Source organism: Calypte anna, chromosome 1 (assembly GCF_003957555.1).
Source record: "Calypte anna isolate BGI_N300 chromosome 1, bCalAnn1_v1.p, whole genome shotgun sequence".
NCBI classification, from domain to species: Eukaryota; Metazoa; Chordata; class Aves; order Apodiformes; family Trochilidae; genus Calypte; species Calypte anna.
In genome coordinates, this window is record NC_044244.1 from 33,096,992 (window position 1) to 33,119,356 (window position 22,365).

At 40.1% G+C, this 22,365-nt stretch overlaps 1 protein-coding gene across 2 annotated transcripts in view; it reads left to right on the forward strand.

Annotated features, from left to right (window-relative positions):
* SRGAP1 (SLIT-ROBO Rho GTPase activating protein 1) overlaps positions 1–22,365 on the forward strand; it is a 145,346-nt gene that overhangs the window by 116,920 nt on the left and 6,061 nt on the right. For both annotated transcript variants that reach the window (XM_030449396.1, XM_030449402.1), the window contains exons 13-18: positions 1,181–1,241; positions 1,479–1,556; positions 3,054–3,188; positions 13,389–13,494; positions 16,536–16,760; positions 17,409–17,488. In XM_030449396.1, coding sequence (XP_030305256.1) covers positions 1,181–1,241; positions 1,479–1,556; positions 3,054–3,188; positions 13,389–13,494; positions 16,536–16,760; positions 17,409–17,488 — 685 coding nt within the window. The remainder of the gene's footprint in view (positions 1–1,180; positions 1,242–1,478; positions 1,557–3,053; positions 3,189–13,388; positions 13,495–16,535; positions 16,761–17,408; positions 17,489–22,365) is intronic.

Below are 22,365 nucleotides of genomic sequence, written 5' to 3' on the forward strand. Positions count from 1 at the left end.
AATACAGACTGGTATATTAAATTTTCAAATGTATCAGTCCAAATGAAAAGTCTGAGTCATTATATATTTGAAATTCATTTGCAAAGAAAAATTATAGCCTCCAAGACAAGAATTTAAAAGGTACCTATTATTTATGAAACAGTAATTTTTCCAGTAGAAGCACCAATCTTTCTAAATAATTTTTAATCTCAAGATTTGTGTCTTTAATAGAGACTTGAAGACTTGGAGTCATTAATGTGTTTGAGTTAAACAATCCATTTTTTAAAGTGCCAGAAAGGTACAGAGGACAGACTGAGACAGTACTTTTGGAAAATCAGCAGTTTTAAATGAAAAGAACTCACTGAAAATTAGTGCATAGTCATCTTCTGCCCCTGCCATCACAAGCATTTTTTTTCTCTCTCATTAAAACACCACTACACAGCTGAAGATGTAGCTGTAGACCTTCTTCTGTGTCATGGCAGAGCCCAGGACCTTGGATTCCTGAGTCCTGCCAGTCACAGCTGGGGAGGTGCAGGCTGTGATTTCCCTTTCCAGTGCCTATGGAAGAGGCAGGTGAATAATCTGCTTAGCTTCAAAAAGCTGCAGTTCACCAGACAGCAGTAATGCAGCCTGAAATAGTGTGCTAGGCCATCATCTGCCCTGTGTTAGGACATGCAAATCATCAGAATATGTGCTTAGGTCCATGTCGGATTAGGAATTGGTCCATGTAGGATTAGGAATTGATCCATGTAGGATCTTCTCCACCAGGAAAAAAAAGGTAAGTAAGATTCAGAGAGATCCTCTTTGTAATTAATTATTATTAGTAGTAATAAACTTGTTAAAAGGCAAATTCACTGCTTTAACTCATTTTGCTTCAAAAATCTAAAACCCATGCATGAGTTTAGATGTCACATACAGTGTTAGCCAGATACAGTAGCAGAGGTGGAGAATAAAGTCTCTGAATTTTCCAATTCAATTATTTTAATGAAGAATCTTAATCTCTTCTCTTCAACTATTTTCTCCCCCTCCCTAAGTGGGAAGAGAACTCTGTTAGAAATGATATGATTTCTTACGTGGTTTTTTGCCAGCACTGTATGTCCATCAGGACTGACCAAGAAAATTAAGTTTCACATTCAGTCCAGAGTAGGGAGGATCCCTCTTTCAGGTCTGCAGTTCATGCTTTCTGCTCTTGTTTTTCCAGGATTCAGGACAAGTCATTCCTCTCATTGTGGAAAGCTGCATCAGATTTATCAATTTATACGGTAAGCTCTGGACATACAAACATACAATGTCATTTCATTATTGCCCTGACTTTTTTGTGTATCTTTTGTCTCATGCACCACCACTGCTTTTTTTGTTTGGGTTTTTTTTTGGTGTTTTTTTTCTTTTTTTTTTGTGCTTTTTTGTGCTTTTTTTTTTGTTTTAATAGAGATTAAGAGTTTTTAAAATTAAAACTAGATTCATTTCACACCACTGTCTTCCATCTTCCTTCCCTGCAGGTCTTCAGCATCAGGGAATTTTTAGAGTGTCTGGTTCTCAGGTGGAAGTCAATGATATTAAGAATTCATTTGAGAGAGGTAATTGCATCTTCATTTATTTGGACCCCTTAATATCTGACATTTTAAAATCATACAAATTCTAGTTACTTCCTTGGCTGTTTCTTCTTTGTACTTTGTGCATCACACCTAAAACTTTGCACTGTCATATGCTTAAAGATGTAGTATCATGATGTCAGGTGAACATTTTCCCCATTATGTCATGGGAGCTTGAGGTTGGTTTTCATTTTTCTTTAGGGAAGGCCTATGGCTCTTGAATCAGCTGTAAACTTCAGTCTTTTGTTAATGATAAACTGCAAGTAATAGTTCACTTTAGAAAGAAAAGAGAGATTATATTTTTTTTAAATGGATTCAAGAGACTACTTAATGCAACTTGAGAATGCTGTTACTTGATCTTCTGGAATACAAGTGCTCAGCTTCCTGGTCTCTCTGCCAAAGTAGCATCACAATCAGGGACAAAACGGGCTGCCAAAGGGTTTTTACATTTTCAGTCGCTGTTTTCATTCCTGAAGGAAACTTCAGCCCCAGTAGAGGAATAATGGGAAAGATTCCAGGAAGTGGGTACAACTTCTCAAACACCCAGAATGTGCTCTGCTAGGGGAGCCAGTATCCAGCAATCACCCCCTAATTGGGTTAAAGCAATAGTAGTTACAAATCTTTAATCTTACATTCTTACATTCTCTCTTTTTGCATTTTAGAAGCTATTTTTTAATTCTCAGGAAAACCTTTTGCAGGTCATCTGCTAATACAAAAGCCCTTGGTGCAATAAGTCCTGTGCTAAAAGGATGAAAAAATATTCACAGTACTTTTGTTCCTCCCCAGGATTAGTTAGATATCTTCTTAAACCTGATCTTGTCTTTGACAAGATACATGAAGCAGCTGTTTTTACATGCTAAGTGAAGTCACATCCTCCCATTCTCTACCTTTTAAATTTGCCATATTGCTAATAGCTTCTCCTAGCTACTGTTGATCTGGAAGATACAGACATTTTGAAGTGTTTCAGAATAAAAATTAAGTCTTTAAAATTACACATAGTTCAGTCACAGCCTTTAGGTTTTCAGTTCCTGTAGAGTGTTTTCACAAAACACTTGCACATACTCCTGAATTACTTAGTTTTTAAGAATGAAGACAGATTTCTAAATCAAAGAGTTATCTTACTAGATTTCCTTTATGTAAGGTTCCCAAGAACAGCTTGAGAAACCCTATTCAGCTAAGAACATTTGACTTTTTTATTTTAAGAAGTGTAAATCATAACATGTCCATAGTTAGTTGGAAGTGCAGGACCTAAATGATCACTAGGTTATGTAATTTAAAGGAAGGTTTATTTAGGCTGCCAGTTTTAATTTAATCATAGCCTAGGATTTCTAAATCAGTGTTTATTATCTTACTTGAATGTTTGCATTGCCACCTCCCCCACACTAAAAACAAAAAACCCAAAAAATGCCACTCACTTATAAAAATGTTGCATGTAAGAATGCTCCTGCATGTGTATTTCATTTGCTTTATTTACTTTTTAAGGTGAAAATCCTTTGGCAGATGACCAAAGTAACCATGACATTAACTCAGTTGCTGGAGTACTGAAGCTCTATTTCCGAGGGCTGGAAAATCCTGTCTTTCCTAAGGAAAGATTTAATGATCTTATTTCTTGCATCAGTAAGTATGAATCTCTGGTTCTTTCTCAATAGAATTTTACTTTCATATATACAGTAGCAGCCTGAAAAAAAGAGCTAACTTCACAGATTTTTCCGAGATGATTTTTTGGCCATCTGTAACAGTCTGGTCAGTTATTAGTCATACTTGCAGCTGTGGTTGTTCCCCTTTTCCAGTGGGATTAATTTGCAGTACAACTCTTTGTTTAGTAGGGCAGGAAGAATATATTTTGGTATACAAGAGATAGTTAAATTTAAACGCATTACTATTATTTTCCCCTGTGCACTGGGGCAGACAGAAGGGGATGAAGTCATGACCATGCAAAGAGAGTACATTACTTTTCCACGAAGGTTTTCATGCCCTGCAGCTTGGGGTCAGTGCTGGTGAATAAGTAACCAGCTGCTTGATGTTGTGTGGTTCTGCACCTTTACTGTGCCCAGCTGAAAGCCCCCAGCCAGGAAAATCCTGCAGTGTAGGACCAGAGGGGAGCAGCTGAGTTTTATCAGCAGAAGAGCCCACTCTGCCTTCCCACACACAGCCATGACCAGACTGTAATGTGATGCATTGGAGGAGCATGGCATGGGTCTGTGCACTGCTGCTGGTTGTAGCCTGGCACAGAGAGGATGTAGGAATTTAGGAAAATCTCAGTGGATGAGTGAATTGCTCTGGCACGCACAAAACCTCTTCCAGCTAGCAGATGCCTGCAGGTGTTGAGGAGGGGTGAGGCCAAGCCAGGCATCAGTAGGCTTACTGTTCCCTCATAGCCCATTAGCCCATTAGTCAGAGGTGCAAGCTTTGCAGAAGAATTCCCACCTTTCAACCTTTCCTTAGGAACCTGTCTTCTTCAGCTGAATGGAGAAAGAGGCAGTTTCACAGGTAACAAGGGCCAGTCATTAGGGATATTAATTAGGGCAGGCTCTCTCCAGACTGGGTTGCTTTAGCAAAGGGGTCTCAGCCCAGCAGTCAGGACCGTGGTTTGATGTGTGCACAGTATCCTGGGCTGGCCATCAGATGGGCTTTTGTGCTCCCTGCCAGGGTGAACCCAATGCATGTAGTTTCCTTCCTGGATAGGAAGGATTGCAGTAATAACACTTGGAGGTTACAAAGACATGAATTGCCATCTCCAGGTTTATGTGCAACACTCTGTGTTTCTTTTTTGGCTGGGTTTTCTGCAGCTGTTGCTATTTACACACTCAGTGGTACTGAGGAGTCCTGGAGGACCTCAAAACTGCAGTTTAACATTCTGAACCCTGATGCTAAGGAGGACATAGGCTATTTAGGGAGCATACTCTTCATTCAGCTGTAGCTAACTGTGGTGCCACAGCCCAAGAAATGTCTTCGAGTCATAGCATAGAACCTGAAATCTAAAAAGGGATCATTTTGACTGAGTTATTTTCTTCATGACAGGGGTCATGAAACTTTACCTCATAATCCTGCAGATTTCCATAACTTCTGGATGAATTAAAGCATGTCTGCTGGAAAAAGTTATTGATTTAATGGCTTCAATTGACAGAAAACCTACTGCACTCTTGGAGGAGCAGTTCTAATGATTAATTGCTTTCATTGTTAACTATTAGTACCAGATTTCCTTTTCAAAATTTCTGCTGTCAGATTTTGCCCAGTGAATTTCTTTTTTTTTTTTTTTTTTTTTTTTGACTAAGCATTAAGAAAAACAGAATTAGTGGTTCTTATATGTGGAGGTGGTATTGCCTTCTGCTGTGTTTAAGAGCTGTAAACAGAATTGTAAAACACTAAGAATTCGCCTTACAGAGATTACAAATGAGTGCTTAGGAGGCACAAAAATATTTGTCCAAAACGACCTCTTAAATGATTTCCAAGAAGAGGATTTCAGGGAGTTTCTGCTTACCATTGAAGCTTCTGGAGACGGGATGGGGTATTTGATAATAGGGGTAGAAGTTCAGTGGACTGAGTACACTCACATGGAACTTGTGCGGGCAGTAGAGCTTCCCCAACATCTCAGGACATCACTGTCTGAGAGGAATCCAGTTCAGTTATTCCAGAGTAGTCATTTGTGATTAAGAACTTCAAGGCAAATGCCACTGAATACTTTATCACTAGTTCTAGCCCTTGGTTTCCTTAGAACGTGTCCAGCTATTGCATGTTCCAACTAAGCAGTGGATTATTTTCTTGCAAAAGAGTTGACAAGCTTTTTTTAAAATCATAGTATCATCCAGCAGAGCTGAAATCAATAACAACCAATAGCCTGGAAAAGAGTCACTGCTTTTCCCAGCCACTTGGTTAAATGAGACAGTTATTGGGAAAGAGGTGTTGCCATCTGATTGCCAGCTGTTCACTCAGGCTGTGGTAGGGCTGGATTGTCATCTCCACAACAGCCTGTCAAAACAGGGTGTAATGAATGAATAGTTCTGCTAGGTTTGACTTCTACTGTTGCTTTCACAAGAAAGCAGAGGATTTTCTTCCTCCTAATATATAGTGAGAGTCACAGATCTGTTTCTGGCAGGTTTTGGAGGAAACCGAGGGAGGATGATTTTGTTGTTGTGTGATTTGGTTTCCACAAGGTTATAGAATCATAGAATCATAGAATTGGCTGGGTTGGAATGGACCTCTGAGATCATCAAGTCCAACTCTTGATCCACTACCACTGCAGTTACCAGACCATGGCACTGAGTGCCACATCCAGTCTCTTTTTAAATATCTCCTGGGATGGAGAATCCACTACTTCCCTGGGCAGCCCATTCCAATGTCTGATCACCCTCTCCGTAAAGAAATTCTTTCTAATGTCCAACCTAAACCTCCCCCAGCACAACTTAAGACCGTGCCATCTTGTCTTGCCTGGGAAAAGAGACCAACCCCCACCTGGCTACACCCTCCTTTCATGGAGTTGTAGAGAGTGATGAGGTCTCCTCTGAACCTCCTCCAGGATTATCTCTGAAATAGCATGTCAGTGCCTTCTTTCAGCAGAGGGAGGGGAGAGAAGTTTGAAACACGGCTAAAAGGATAAAAGGGTTTTTCTCCTTAAGCACATGGGTGTATGTTTAGTTTGTGTTGTTGCAGTGGCTGTTTTGAATGGGGTGTGAGCAGGGAAGAAGCTTCTGCACCCACAGCCAGCCCCAGAACCACATGCTGGGAACAGTGTTCTGCATCTTCTGATTATCTGAGAAGCCTGAGGTGAAGCTTTTTTCCAGCTGTGTACCTATTCTATGTGCTTTATTGAGTGGCCCATTACTCCCAGGGAATAAGATGGTTTTTTTTTAAAAAAAAACACACGCAAGCATTTAAGAATATAGTAGCTGTCACTGCTTAGTGTAAACATCCTTTGTGGTACATCCTATCTAAAATTGCCTGTCTCAAAGACACTCTTCCATTGCTACCTTTTAACCTTAATGCTTTGTATATCTTGCAAAAAAGGAAGATACTCTTAGGCAAGATTTTTCTCCCACTTCAGACTTTGAAGATGTCACAGTTCTATCAGTCTCTTTCTGTGCTCTTATGGCCTCACATGTTAAGTCTGCTGGTCTGCATGCTAAGAGGAGCAGACTCCCTTTTCTCTGTGGGAACACACATTACTGTAACTTCTTAGCAATTGCAAAGTCCAAAAAGCTTTCACATTTTTAATTTAGAAAGTTTAAATACTCTTAATTAATATTGTATTCGCTATCTGATAAACAGTGGGGAAAGAAATAAGTATTAAATTGTTTTCAAATAGTTATTTCAAGATAAATGTCAGTGTGGGTTTTTTAATCGTTGACAGAAATTGTTATAAAAGGAGGGAGGAGGGAGAAAGCAAATTCATAAAGTTAATGTTCACATAAAATTGTAAAAGGTCAGAATGTCACACATTTTATATGGAAATGGAATGTTGCCAGTGAAAAAATCCTTGAAACTGAAGTACTTAGTTATGGATGTCAAACATAACTGAGGCTACAGCTGCAAAATGAACCTTTCCTCAGTCGAGTCACTGAGGAATTCCTTTGCATTTATGCATACATTTCCAAATGAAATAGAGCATTGTGATTTAATGCTTTCCCTTTTGCAAATACAGCACAAAATGACTGTGACTTTTAGGCCAATTTGTACTAATTAGACTCACGAGAACAATGTTATTCTGTTTGGGCTTATGAACTGGTTTAGATAAAATTTGGACTAAATTATGAGTTCTCCAGAGCAAGCAGGAGAGATAGAACAGAATGTAAAGAATCAATCTGTTTATGGGCCATAATTCCATGTTCTCAGCAAAAAGAGTGGGTCCTATTGCAGCCACCAGCACTTAAGAGTCCAGAGGGTAAAACAAGATGGGGGAAAGGAAGGAGAGTTGCCCTCTACTTCTTTCCTGCCCCTTTGTAGAAACAGCTTGGGCCAAACACAGGCAAAATATTTGTAACAGGAGCTACTTGTAGGCAGAGGGTACCAAATCTGTGCTCAGGGCTGGCCATACTTCACCTTTACTGCTGGGGAACGTTCCTGGTGTGTGAGCTTTTAGAAACATGAATCACTTCTACATGCATAGCTGTGTAGGGTAGCAGCAGACACAGCTACCCAGACAGCTTAGATTCTGCCCAGGTGATTATAATTCTTCTTGGTTTCATCTCCCTTGCCTTAAATTTGATATGCTAAGATGCCAGGATTGATGAAATACATCTTTTTTTCCTTCTGATTTTCATCATTTCAGTCCCTTGCTTCTAGCGGTGTCCATTTACCTAAAGGCATAAATATCATAGAAGGAAATTATTTTATTGCCTTTCCAGACTATTGGACTTACTTAAAAAGTAAAAAAGTATATTCTGAATTGTCAACTCTTCCTGAAAAAGTTTCAACAAAAAGACAGCAACCATTTCTTTCTCTAAGTGACAGTGGAGTCCATTGTGTTTGTCCTCCAGTAATTCATTCTTAAATAGATCTGAAGGATCTGTAAGTGGCAGTGCTGAGTTAATATATAACATATCTTTGAGTTGGATTGGACCCGTCTACCAAAGTGATGGGTCAAATTGTTAGCTTGAGCACGAATACATGTAGATTCATGTAGATGACTTCTCAGCAGTAAATGGACCATAAAATTTACATCTGCAAGTCCATTCAGCAGATGTGTAAAATACACATTATGCATGAACTCTGATACTAGGAGGTGCCACTCTAAGTAGAAGTAGCAAGTGACCACCACACAGAAATACCACATTGGATTTTAGCCTTCAAAACAGGAGAGATATCACTTAGATTACCATTGTTTGCTTTCTTCTTCCTCCTCTTTACTACCCTTGCCTGTGGAATATGCTTTGTTGGCACAGCCCTGGTTGTTAGTGTGGCACCAGGTTTCTCATTCCACATCTCCTGATCAATCTCCTCTTCCCTTTGCAAAATGTTTGCATTTCTTTTGTTACTTCTGCTACTGTCCCACAGAAGGTGGTAGAACAGACACAATCCAGAACTCAGGTCTTGAACTGAATCTGCTCCTTGCTGATAACCATGTTTCACCAGCAGTGCAGGAAAGGCCATGTGTAGAGCACAGCTGTGGAAAGCACAGTACTTCTGTAGCATTTTGAACTCAGCCAGGGTGATGAAGGCATGTGTCTGTCCAGTTGTCCCAAAATATTTTAGATCCACCAGCAACTGCTCTCTTGCAAAAATCTCTTGTAAAAAATGCTATATTTACATATTTGGATATTTACTGCCCTTTCCATGCTGTACTACTTCAGGATTATTGCCTAATTAAACTTCAATTAACATTATTTAGGATGAATGTATCCCTGCCCTCATTTATAATTTAGTTTTGTTTTATTTGCCTCCAGGGGCTTGTTTTAGTAATCGTGTTTTCTCCCTTCTCAGGTTTCCTTTACTCTTCTGAAGCAAATTGTTCACTTTTAATCTGTTTTACATTAGAGGCTGCTTTTGCAAAAAAAAAACCCATATTTTGAATCACCAGATGATTAAAGTGTTTTATTTTGCATGGAAAAGTTCATTGTGATTCCAGGTATCTCTGCAGTAAGCGAAGGTGACACCACCTCCAGAACAGGTTCCAGTGTTCTTGGAGCCTGAAGATCACACCTTTTAAGGTGTGCAGCTGGAATTTTATTGCCTACCTCATTCTGTTGAGAACTGGTTCTTAGCCCATGGCTGACAAAGAGGCAGCTGGCTGATAAGTAATTAATTTATGCAATGACATTAGTCTCAGCTGGATTAATCCATCCAGTTCAAGGACAAGGCGAGTTTGCAGAGGAAGTCCTTGGGAGATCAATAAGTAAATCTTTTCCAAGAGCAATGCAAGATTGTACCTCAGCAGATTTTCCTGTGGAGGTTGTTGCCTCTTTGGAGGATTTTATTAACAGGTTGGACGGATGTCTCTCAAAGGTGATTAAGGTGAAGTCAAAGTGTAAGATTCTAGACTTAAATGACCTCTGAAGAGTCCTCCTGGTTTTCTTTTTTTGTAGTAGCTGGTGGAGGCTCCTTAGATCCTAAGCACTGATGCTTAGGTGCCTCAATAATTTAATGGATACATAGAAAGCCAAGGTCCTCTTATTACTAGAATGCTTTCTTCCATTATTGTGTGAAAAAAACCACTCTAAGAGAGCTGGGCTGGGCTGTCTGCCTTTTCCACAGAACACTATAGTGATGAAGCCCTATAAGCTGGCCTCTTCCCCTTTTGTGTCACCCCACAAGTGTTTCCTGTGCTCTGGGCTGAACTGTAGCTCCCCTTTGACAAGAGCACAGTGTTCCCATGCCAAATACCTTGTCTGTCTGGCAGGAAACTCTTGCTGCTTGTGGGTTTGATCCCCGTGGCTGAGACAGGTCTGGAAGGCAGGTACATCAGATGAGAGCTCCACAATTTTTGCTTTGCTCTGAGAGCTGGGAACTAGAAAATAATAACCATTTTTTATTGTGATATTTACCTGACTGTAGTCTTGATTTGTGGTTGATATTCATGTGTCCTTCACAGGGATCTCCTTTCCCTCCCTCACTTCTCAGTCAGAAAAAAAACACGTTAGCTCTCAGCAGGCTTGGCCTTGCCAGAGGCTTGTCCTGTTGCTTGTGTTTGGGAATGTGAATTTCATCCTATCATTAGAGTAATGAACCAGTTTTCAAATCCCCTGATTTCTCTTTCTGCTTGGGAGCTCATTGCATTAGGACAAGTCGTGTAATATCTGTGCTTCACTTTTCTTAGCTGAGAAGTGGGTAATACCTCACGAGGTGCTGGGGTAGAGCTAATTACAGTTCTTGAAAATCAGAGCAATGGAAAGAGGGCCTCCGATAGCAGTGCAGTGAGAGGGGTGACATAACCAGCTTTCTGCAGTGTTGGGATTGTCACTGGCTTCTCACAGCAACCAGCTTGTAGGCTGGATGGCCACTCTGCCCCTAGGCTCTCTTCAGAAAATCTGATGGAGGCAAAGTAATGCTTTCTCTTCCCTCTGCATGCAAAGCAGCAGAGCTGCAAATTCTTTCTGCCTGGATGCAGAAAGATTGCTCTGTATTCATTCTTTCTTTCCTGCATACCCAAACACTCACGCACTGCATACACACAGCCAACTATGAAATTTGGTTCCTCAATTAAAAGCAGCAGGCAAACACGTAAAATTGTTACCTATATCCTTTAAGCAAAGTCAGTGCTGAGAAATTAAAGCAAGCCTTTTGAAATAGCATGGAAAGCACATGATTTTACAACTTGGCAGTGGTTTGGATTTTCAATAAAGGGGCTTTGAGGAAAACTGGGGCTGGGTTTCCAGGAAGGTATTGGAAATAGACACACCTCATTCCAGCATGGATAGCTTCTTGCTTCAGTGTAGAGGTGACCTGCTAGTACCTAATACTGGCCATGCTCCTAGAAGGGCAGTGGGATAGCTCAGCACATGGCCATTCAGCCAAACTCTGTACCTACTCTGCCATGTCTGTGCTACCTATGGGGACCAGTTCCTGGCTTGTATATTTTGTGAACCATGTCTGGGACCTGCTTGTTAAGAGTTGTAGATTGCTCAGACCACAATCACCTTGGAGAATGTGATAGCTACAGTGTGGTAGCTGCCTGCTGGCATTAAAGACTATGTACCCCACTGGTTTAGCTCACTGGTTTAGACAGAGCTATTGCACCAGGGTAGGCAGCACTCTGCTGGGAGGAGCTGCTGGACACACCTTGGAGCCTGGGCAGTACATTTCTCAGGTCTGATTTGAGCACAGTGATGACTGAAGCTGATTGAGGGCTGGTCTCCAGAACAGGCTGGAAGAGGCAGGTCTGCAGCACAGGAAAGGCTTTAATGTGGAAGACAGGTACAGGTCCTGGTGCTGTATCACAGCTTCCCACCTCCAGCACACAGGGTGGTAAGGCAGGAGCTGTGCCACAGTGATGCTGAGGCCGGGAGCCTTGAAAGATGTAACCAAAATGCCTTTGGACCTTGCTGCCTCAGCCCAACTCCATAGAAAATCCACTCACACACAAATACACACAGCACCCAAACCACTCACACCATAAGAAACTTAGAGATGGGCTTCTCAGGGGGAAGATCAGCTGAGCTGGGGGATCACAAAGTGCCACTGTCTCTGACAGCAGCTGCTTTTGCTGGAAGGTTGGGAACTGAAGATATGGTCAGGCTCCTTCCACCTGTCTTAGTTTAGACAAGTGGAGAAAGGCCTGGCAGTAAAACTGGTGTCTGTGGGCTGTGCAGAGTAGCCATGTGGCACTACTGGGCAGACGTGAAGGTACGAAGTATTGCCATCTCCAGGATGTGGGATCCACTGGGAAAGGAGAGGAGGAGTCTGCAGATCATTCCTGTGCCAGCAGATCTCAAGCCTAGCACATCCCTGCTGTGGACTCTGGTTCTTACCCAGTAACCAGGAATACTTCTTGATTCATGCAGTGCAAGTTTTACAGAAACATAAAACTAAATGCCAAGCCCCACACTGCACTAGAAAGTGTAATGGCTTTAACTGATTTAGAGATGGAGTTTGGGTTCAATGTGACTCAGAAATCTTCTGTTCCTCAGCACATTGGAGGTGCTGAGCCAGTGGGATCTCGGGTACATGCAGGTGTGGAAACAGGTTTTCCCCCTTCGTTTACCACAGTGGCATTTCCTAATGAAGTACAGCACTTCTGTGTGGCTGACAGAAGTCTCTGCCAGCATGCTTTGCTTGTGTTTAGTTCTTAGTACCAAAATGCTAATTACCAGGCACCAGTTGTTCTTCTAAGAAACACAAGTCAACACATATTTTTCATCTACAAATAAATGTTGATTGGCAGAAATAGCTATCCCAAAGAACACAAATAAACACTAGCTATTCCATTTACAGTTAGGATGTTTTTATGTAAGTTATTACTTTAAATATATGCTGTGAAATATCACATTTTGTGATACCGTGTTTTTCAGCTATTGGAATCAGCTTCTGCTTCTCATTTCCAAATTTTTTAATATCCATTTCAGTTCCACTGAACTCATGTAGTCTGCTAAGATTCCCCTAGATATTGTTGATTACAACATTCTTTCTTGGCTGACATAAAAAACATTTCTGAAATATAGGTTGTTTCTAACAGTGTCCTTTACACAGAAAACAGACTGAGTAAAAAATTGAAATATTACTTATTCTGAAAAACAATTTATCCTCTTTTTTCCATCACTACCATGCTTAGAGACACATAATCTTTCTGACCAACAGAGAAGATAATGCATCCTTGTTATAAAACATTAGGAACTGATGCTTTTATTAAGCTGACCTTGTTGTGCCCGCTTCAAAAGAATTTGGGAAAATACATGTGATCTTTGTGTTTGTTTCTTACACACCGTAAAACATAAGGGCTTTGTCCTACTTTGCCAGTAAAAAAAATACGAGGTTATAGCTGGACATTTGATTAAGAAAAATCATTATAAAAGCTCAGAGATTGGAATATTATAGCTGATATGAATATCTGAAAAAAGAGGGTATTTGAAACTGATGGCAAACATATCTTCTTGGTTCTGTGGATTTATATACTGGTTTGTGAGTTGTCTAGTTCTGAAAGTGGCACAGGGTTTGACCTAGACCAGTTGTGTGACTTCTGATATATGAAGATATTACTTTTGAACTCTGTGGTTTTAATGAGAGGGAGAAGGACTTCTAGATCTTTTTTTATTATTATTATTAGACCAAAACGGGAAAATACTGGCTAGGGACATGTGATAGTAAAGAGCTGGAGTAGATCTAGTGAATGGATGCTTTTTCAAACCATAATATTAAAAGGAAACTTAAAATCCTTTCCTTTGTTTGCAGGAATAGACAATCTCTATGAGAGGGCTCTTCACATCCGCAAACTCCTCCTTACTTTGCCCAGGTCTGTCCTTATAGTGATGAGATACCTCTTTGCCTTCCTCAACCAGTAAGTACTTCATCATTCCCCAAGGAATGCACATTTATCTGCCTCCCTCTGCTGGTATGGAAGTTCTTTGGGTTCACTCATGCTCTATGTAGAGTTATATTTAGGCTCCATTTAACACAAAAGATGATCTTCAACTTGGCAATGAATACAGAAGGAAAACACCAATTTTCATTCAAATTAAAATTCCCTTTGTCCAAAACTGGACAAGGTTATAGTAAGACAGATTAAAATGTTGTCTGAAATGAGGAGTGCAGGCTATAGCATTAAAGCTGATAACAAAACAAGCTGATAAGAAAAATGACAAATACAAACTGTAACTACATTAAAAATAATTGATGAATTTAAAAATAGAAAATTTTTTTCCTTATCTCAAGCTATTTGTAATTTCCTGATGTGGAAAAATAAACAGTATATTGAAACATCACAGGTACTGCAAGCTACCTATTTGATGCTGGGCACTGCCAAGGTGAGACTTTGTATTGCTGCTTCTGTTTTGTGGTAATAGGGCCACCAGTATAGAGAACATACATCCCCTGTGTATGCTTTGATATCAGGCAGCTTGCTTCTCACATTGCAAAACACAGGCAAGCTGCTGCAAGGAGGGATGTGTGAGAAAGGGAAAGTGATGTTCATGTCTTCATCAACACAGAAAAACTTTTTAATTCTCAAATAGAAAATTAAAGATAGATTTGGCAATTGGACTGTGTTTCTCCCTCCAGTCCTTCAGAGCCTTCTCCTGTTTAGCTGACCCCAGTATTTTCACTGCAAGTTTTGATTCTTGTGAACTTTCCCCTGATTTTAGCTTTTCTCTTTTTGCTGCCATATTGTCTGTTTCCTGTTATATCTGTTTTCATATTTCCTTTTTCCTCTTTTTTTTTTTTTTTTTCTAAATTTGCCCTGTGCTGATTCATTCTGTCTTTGTGACCTTCCCCATTTCATCCATCCTGTCTGTTCCTATAGAAACAGGGGCTTTGCAGCCAGGCTGTGTGTGCATGCCTGTATTCACAGCTGTTCCTGCTTCCTTTCTTCTAGTAATTTCTGAACCACTTCCAAGCAATATTTAAAAGAGAGGCAGACATCTAAAGTTTAATGAAAATAACCATTCATTGAAACCTTTAACTCATCCCCCTGTTGTGACACTGTGTAAATGTCTCACAGGTTTATATCACAGCTTCTCCTCTACTTAGACATACAGATTGGCCAGAGTTGTACAAGGTTATACTTGTTACATGGTCATCTGTGTTCTCTCCAGGAATGCAATTCAAAGAGCAGGATAAATCTCATATGCCTCCACACTGCTCCTGATACATCTGCAGGAAAAACATTCTTGTAGTCTGACTTTCTGCAAATCAAGTTCTACTTTTTGCAGATGCAGTAAGGTCTGGTTGGCCACATGAAGTCATCAGACCCCATGGCTTGACTTCACCTGGTCTAGCATCCTGCTCAGAGCTTCTGAAGTTAGATCAAGTTGCTAAAGGTTTTGTCTTGACTTCATGAGCACCAAGTGGGATGGGAATAATCAATTCCCCTGACCTGTTGCCTTTGCTTTTCCTAATACACAGATATCTAAGTAGCCTTCATCACTGGAAGACACATTGCTGAATCACATCCAAATTCTTGTCCAGTAACTGCATTTCCCAGTGCTTTTCCATAGGAATTGATATCTAATAGTCAGCTCTGGCCTGTAATCATACATGGGATTATTTCATCCCAGTTGACAGGATTTTGCATTCGTCCTTGTTGAATTTGGTGAAATCCCTGTTCATCCATTCCTCCTTGTTGTCAAGGTCCCTCTAGATGGTAACCGTGCCCTTTAGCACATCTGCTGTCCCTCACAGCCTGGCATCATCTCTAAGCTGGCTGACTGTGCACTCCATCCTGTTGTCCAGGCCATTCATGAAGATGTTGAACAGTATCAGCCTTAATATTGAGCCCTGGGGACCACCAACAGGACTTTACATGTTTTAGAATGATAATATTTTTTATGCATCCTTGGACACATACAAGGGCTGAACCACCTTATAAATCAGTAGAAAAAGGATGTCAACACATAAGATAGGATAACAAATCATGGCATAAGAATGAGGAGAACGTGATTAATTTTCCCAGCTAATTATGAAGGGAGTAATTTAGCAGGTTTGTATTGTTTGTGCATTTAAAATCTGTAAAATTTGCTTTTTAAGGGAATATGGTGCTGTATTTAAACACAAAGAGACACAGTAAATTGTATGTTGTTTCAGAGTGCTTAACAACACTGAGGTAAAAGGTGTCCAGTGCTTCAAGTTCTGTGTGACTGGCCCTGCACAGAACCCCATTTCCCTAGAAGTGCCAGTGCACAGGGAATAAAGAGCAATTTTTCATTCAGAATCAAAATAGTAAAGTAGTAATGTTGAGTTTTCTGGAGGAAAGGAGACCTTGCAGATGTTGGTTGATAAGAACAATCAAAGCCTTTTGGCTTTGGTTTCTTCCAAAATGAAACCCCTGTGGGAGTTCATGGGCTTGGAGATTTCAGGTTGCGTGGTAAAAACAGAAACCAAAAGTCACAAGAGTTTTGCAAGATCCAAGAACTTAACTACCTTCTTAGGTAGTTATATAGACTGCCTAAGTTATATAGACAGTTGATGGAAGAGATGCATCAGGGTCTGGTCAGAAATGGTAAATATGATCTGCTTTGGATCCAGTCCTCTCAGACCTTCAAGGATAGTCACTGGTGGTTATCAGCTGAAAATCAACTGATAATGGACTGCAGCAGTGGATTTGTTTTACATTAACCCATTAAATCAGTAAATACTAAATATAACAGTGAGGAAGACATACATCTCTGTACATACATATGTGCTATAAATTGACTTTCTGTTCTGTATAGCCTACTGAAGAAATTCTCCCCCTCCCCCTTTTTTGTTTATTGCAGTATGTGGGATTAAGTGTCAAGTAGAGCAGGGAATTTCTGAGTTGTGATGGAAAATAAATCTTCTTCAGTTTTCAGAATAGAATTAGTCATGGTGGAAAAGTCAAGTTTTCTTATCTTTCTGTTATAACAGCCTTTCACAGTACAGTGATGAAAACATGATGGATCCATACAATCTGGCAATTTGTTTTGGACCAACGCTGATGCCTGTTCCAGACATCCAAGACCAGGTGTCTTGTCAGGCACACGTGAATGAGATAATCAAAACCATAATCATCCATCATGAGGCTATTTTTCCAGATGCTAAAGAACTTGATGGCCCAGTGTATGAAAAATGCATGGCTGGAGATGACTACTGGTAAGTCAGAACATTCTTCTGTATCCTTAACAAAATCATTAGATCGGTTGTCTGGATAATGCCTGTGATACAGAATGACTTTCTCACACAACAGAGGTATGAAGATAAATGAGGAGAGCATTAACGTTCACATAGGAAACTGTTTGCTGTAAAAAACATGAAACAAAGGCAATGATGAGGTTCTCTGTAATGTTTTGTGGAGGAAGCTACAGCCAGACACAGCCAGAATTCCAAGTGTACTATGCAGTGCGTGCAGCCAGAAACTGGCTTTCTGACTGTGAACCATCTTAACAAATGTCAGCTTAGGATGCCTTGCCTCTACTCCTTTCTTCTCTTAGCAGCACTAATGCCCTTTTCATAAAACAAGGGATTTGAAGGTTCTGGGAGCTTCTTAATAATTGTTGTTTGAAGGAGTGGTGTGTAGTCTTCTTCAGTAATTGTGTATTCACGGCCTGTCAAGAGAATTCTGTTGTGCATAACTTTATAACATTATAACTTTACTTAATCTCCTGGGGGTGGCATATTTTTATATATGTGGAAGTTACCCCCAGTGGACTGGGGAAGAAAGAGGCTGAAGTTTAAGGCTCATTGAAGCATCCTTCTCATGCTGTGTTTTCTCTCTCTGCTTGATCTTTTTTTTCCCTCCAGTGACAGCCCATACAGTGAACATGGTACATTAGAGGAGGTGGATCAGGATGCCAGTACAGAGCCCCATACCAGTGAGGATGGTATGTCTGTAACCTTGCTGTGCCTTTGATGGGAATAAGTTTTACAGGTGTCTCACACAGGAGACTGTCTTCCTTTCTTAATTGTGTCTTATTTGAAAGAAGAACATTTCAGTCCTGGTGGTCTGTAGCTTCTTTAATCTCTGTTTGTGTGCTTTGTCACTCTGATTCATCTGTGTTTGACCAGCTGTTTCCTTGTTCTCTTCTGATTTGTGCAGTCACAGGAAGGGCAAGAAAGAAACTTTCAGTCAGCACATACTATTTTCTGGTATAATGTTACAGTTTTAGTGACCTTTATCTTCAAAAGTGTGTCTTTAAATATTTCAGCTAGGGGATATTTGCTATTCAGTGGGCTCTGTTTTGATGTGAATTTAAAAGCTGTTCCATCTAAAGGATTTATAACTACTGAAAAACATATGTGTACCCCCCAGAGTGAAACTTCTGAACGATGGTCATTTTCTATAAATATTAATCACATATAATCTGACAGTTCTGGGTCCAATAAATACCTGTGAAAAAACTCATGCATCTCTAGCATATCAATTCTTTTTAGCTAGGTTTGCTAGACGTCTATTTGACTGTGGCATATTTCATTAGGACCATCATTCAGATATCCCTTCCAGTAACTTCTGTCCAGTTTCAAGCAAATTTAATAGCTGGAAAGAAGTGTCACAATTGTTAAATAACTACCTTTTTCCTGACAATTAGTGGCTTTAGAGGTGAAGGCTTAAGCATAACAGTCCCTAGAGAGAAGAGCTGCAATATGAGCTCACTGCATATCTGGCCAGCAGGCAACCCAGACAGAGCAACCAACACGCAGGCACTTAGCACCAAGAGAAACAAAAGCTGCCCCTTGTCCATCTCAAAGATTGTGTGGAAGGAGGAACAGACACAGGAGGAAATGGAAGAAGAGCTACTGTAGAGGAGTTTTTGTTGTTGGTGTTTTTTTTAATTTTTTTTTTTTTTAAAAAAAAGGATATCATAAGGGTTATTGGTTAGGAGCTGGGATGGTTGCCATAGAGGAGGGGAAGAGGAAGGTGTATCTATAGGATACACCTATAGATCCACAGGTCCCATTCCACACAGAACAATGTGAACAATATTTCCACTCTTTCTGTATCCGTCTGCTTTGTCACGTAGACAAGCTGTCAGTGACAGATTGATGATCCCTTCCCCTTTGCTGATGTGAGGAGGGGCGGGTGGAGTCTTTCAGTGCAGCTGAGGAGGGACATTTGGGTGAGCAGGAATGACAAAAGGGAGAAAAAAATGAGGACAGCAGCAGAGAAGTCAGCGTCAGTCTTCTGCCTGGGGCATATATCCATGCCTGCACCTGTGGTGGGGAGTACTGACAGTTTTACAAGATAGCCTGTTTGTGGGTTCCTCTAAATGAGCCCTCTAGAGCTGAACCTACTGTTTTATACAGCAAAGCTCCTCTAAATGGGGTGAACAAACTTATTTTATTTTATTTTTCCAAGACAGCATCACTGTACTTCATTAAGAGCTCACTATTCCATTGGAGCTGGGAAGCCAGAGTGGAAACTGAAGAAGTCTCTCTCTCTCTCTCTCATTTAAATGACAAGTGGAGTAGTGAATTGCAGGTGACACTTCAGTTCAATATATTGGGGCCAACTTTAAGGTCCTGTGGACAAACAAAGAGATAAAGGTCCAAGTGGATATGAAAAAAATGCAGCTTTTCAGCAGAAATCAAAACCAGTTCCTTCAAAACCATGCCTAGGAAAGATTGAAACATAAGCAGGATTCAGAGGAGTGGCACCATGGCATTTCATAGTGTCTCTATCCCATCACTGTGTTATAAGCTTTATGTTCCTGTTGCAGTGCTCCCTGTGTTACTGGTGTAGACAAACCCTGAAGAAAATTGCTGAGTTCTGTATGAAGATTTAACTGCTCAAGACATGATTTTTTGTTCACCATATTGGCAAGCAATTTAATTCTTTTTGCCCCATAGCACCTTGTTAATTAAATCAGTGCCAAAAGGAAGCAGACATTTGTGTTTACAGTGAAATAATTGTTAGCACAAAAATAGTTGTAATCTAGGGAAATACTGCTGCAAAGACAAAGATTACCAAGTCTGGATCATGTACAAAATGGTGGTGGTCTTCCATTCTCAGCCTGCAAGCTCTAACCCATTTTTTTCTTCCATGGAGACAGCTTTCTGCTATAATAGCACATTTGTCTAATGTAGGTTAAAAGGCTTTAAATTAAATGCATTCACCATCTCTTAGCACATACATTCATGTATTTGTCCTTTGGACAATTCCTTTTATAAAATGTTCTTCATACCAAATATGACAGGAGGCAGGAATTTTTCAGTTTGCATATTGAACTTCATGATGGTCACTCACTGAACTGTAGTGGACAAAAGTTTCCACTAAAAAGTCTGGAGTCTGGGGCTTTAATGTCATCAATTTATTGATTATAAGCTGGCTGCATCACTGCCAGCTGTATGTGGAGGGAGAGGAAGGGAGGTGTAGCACTGCTGCTGTGTTGATCAGAGACGTGGTACTTATGCATTTCCCTGTCAGGAGATGGAAGAAGCAGATTCATAAATGTAATATGTGTGGGTGTTTATTTGTTCTTTTAATGTTGAAATTTTGATTAGTTTTATGCTAAAATGTTGGATGCATACACAAGGCCAAGCAGCTAAACCTGTAGGAATTACAGGGTTGTTGAAACATCATCCAGAGGCCATGACCAAAAGCAGAAAGATTTATTTTTCTACTTTAGTTATTGTTGTTACAAGAATTATTTGCTGTATGAAGTTAAAATAAAAGCTAATCTCTTCATACTTATTAGGATAAACCCATCTGCAGGGTTTGGCTCAACAGCACTTGGAATGTTTACTTATAATTCAGAAAACAAAAAGACTTTTTAAAAATTAAAAAAAATATATTTTAAATTAACTTATTAATTTACTTCTACAGAGGTAAAATTTGGTAGCTGGGGAAAAGGAGGCTATAAACTTATAAATGAGTTTGTAAATACTTCATAAGTGCTAAGATTCATAACTTTCTAAGATTACTGGTGTTCATATATTTTTGTTGATCACTAGAAGGGGAACAGGGAAGAAGATACATTTTACTGTATTGTCTTTTTAAAATGTGCAGAAAGAATCCCTGTTAAGGAAAACATATGTTTCTTCTTTTTCCTGAACCTGGAGATTAACTTTAATTTGTCAAGTTCTTAACATTTGTACTCAAGCTGAGGCACAAAAAAAATTTATCTGTAATTTTGCTGCAGAAAAACCTTTACCTGAAAGTTCAGTAAAGATCCCAAGGATATTGCTCATGTTCTGCTGAAGCAGTTTTTAGTGTATTTCCTTTACCTTCAGTTTGCTGATTTTTTTTCTTGTTGGAAGCATATGGAAAAGGGTGACTGTGTTTGTTTTCAAAGGAAGCAAGAGAGAATTTCCTGAGGAAGTTAAATGGATGGGTTTCTCCTGGGAAAGATTGCATACAATTAATATCATACTGTTCATAGATATCTCATAAACATAGGGTAAAAATTGACTTGGTTGTTCTGCTGGAAACAAAAATTACAGGGACGCATAAGGCCGTGAGTTATTGTTTTGCTGCCAAGATAGGATAATTTTCCTCCTTTTCAGCACCACATGCTGTGATCAACATTTTGCCAAATTCTCTTCTGTCGACACCTTGGCACATTTCAGTGGTTTTGCTGTTCCCCAGTCATGGAGCTGCTGTCCTAAGGACAGAACTTTGAAACTGCAAAGCCACTGGTGGGGTGCAGAAGAGGAGAAATAAACCAGGAGACAGCAGCTTCCCAGGGAGTTCAAGGATGTTCTCTGTTCCCGACAGGCAGGGTACATCTGGGAGAACTGGGGAAAAGCAGAGCAATAGCAAACCCCCTCCTAAAAGTGCCACTGGTGGCCTTCCCTTGTTTCCTTTGCTTCTTGTGCCCTGAGGTCAGAGGGCAGCACAGTGTCACTTCAGTGCCATCACCTGTGTAAGAGGTTAGTGCTACAGCTGGCACTGCAATCCCAAAATTGAAATTAGCACTTACCTTTCCTCTGCCTTTTCTGCTCTCTGAAGCTCTTGGATCTGGACAGCTCTACTTGTCATCAAACCTTGGTTTTCAAGCACACTGCAACATAATGTGTCATCAAATGGTGATAGTAATCATAACTTTCTTGAGTTATAAGTAAAAAAGTGAGAACAGACCTGGGTGATTAACAGGGTCCCTAAAGCTTTTCCCACAGTTCTTCAGTTTGTCCTAATTTTTCACTTCCATATCATTGCTTGAGCCACTAGAGATGATAACTGCTTAGATCCTGTATGTCATCAAGTACTTCTTGCTATTGTAAGAGAATGCCCCCAGGTACGGACAGATCAATGCAATTACATTTTCCTCCAAGCTTTCAATTTTAATGTTAGACATTCAGTACCACACAGACTTTAAGTTACAGATCCCGAATTTAGTTTTCATCAACTTTGCTCTTCTGGAAACGTTTGTCTGTCATTCAGTAACCTTGATATTAAATGGCTTAGCTTCTCAAAATTCATTTATTTCTAGGAGTAACTATCGTGGTACTTTGGTTTTAACTATTAAGACTTGACCTGTAACAAGGTGAATTACTCTTGAAGTACATGTAAAAGCCACATTCAAGAGAAGGAAATGCCCTTTCAAAATGGTAAAACCATCTGAACTGGTTTTCAGTTCTACTAAGAAAACTATGGGAGATTTACTGAGCAGTCCTCCCTGAGGAGGTAGGATTTGTTACCCAGGCAATCTAATGAACATGTCTCAAAAGTCACATCCATTATGACCACATTACTAATTCATACAGCTGGTTCCAGTGGGGCAGCTTCCTTCAGACCTCAGGGAACAGATGTGTCTTGCAGGCA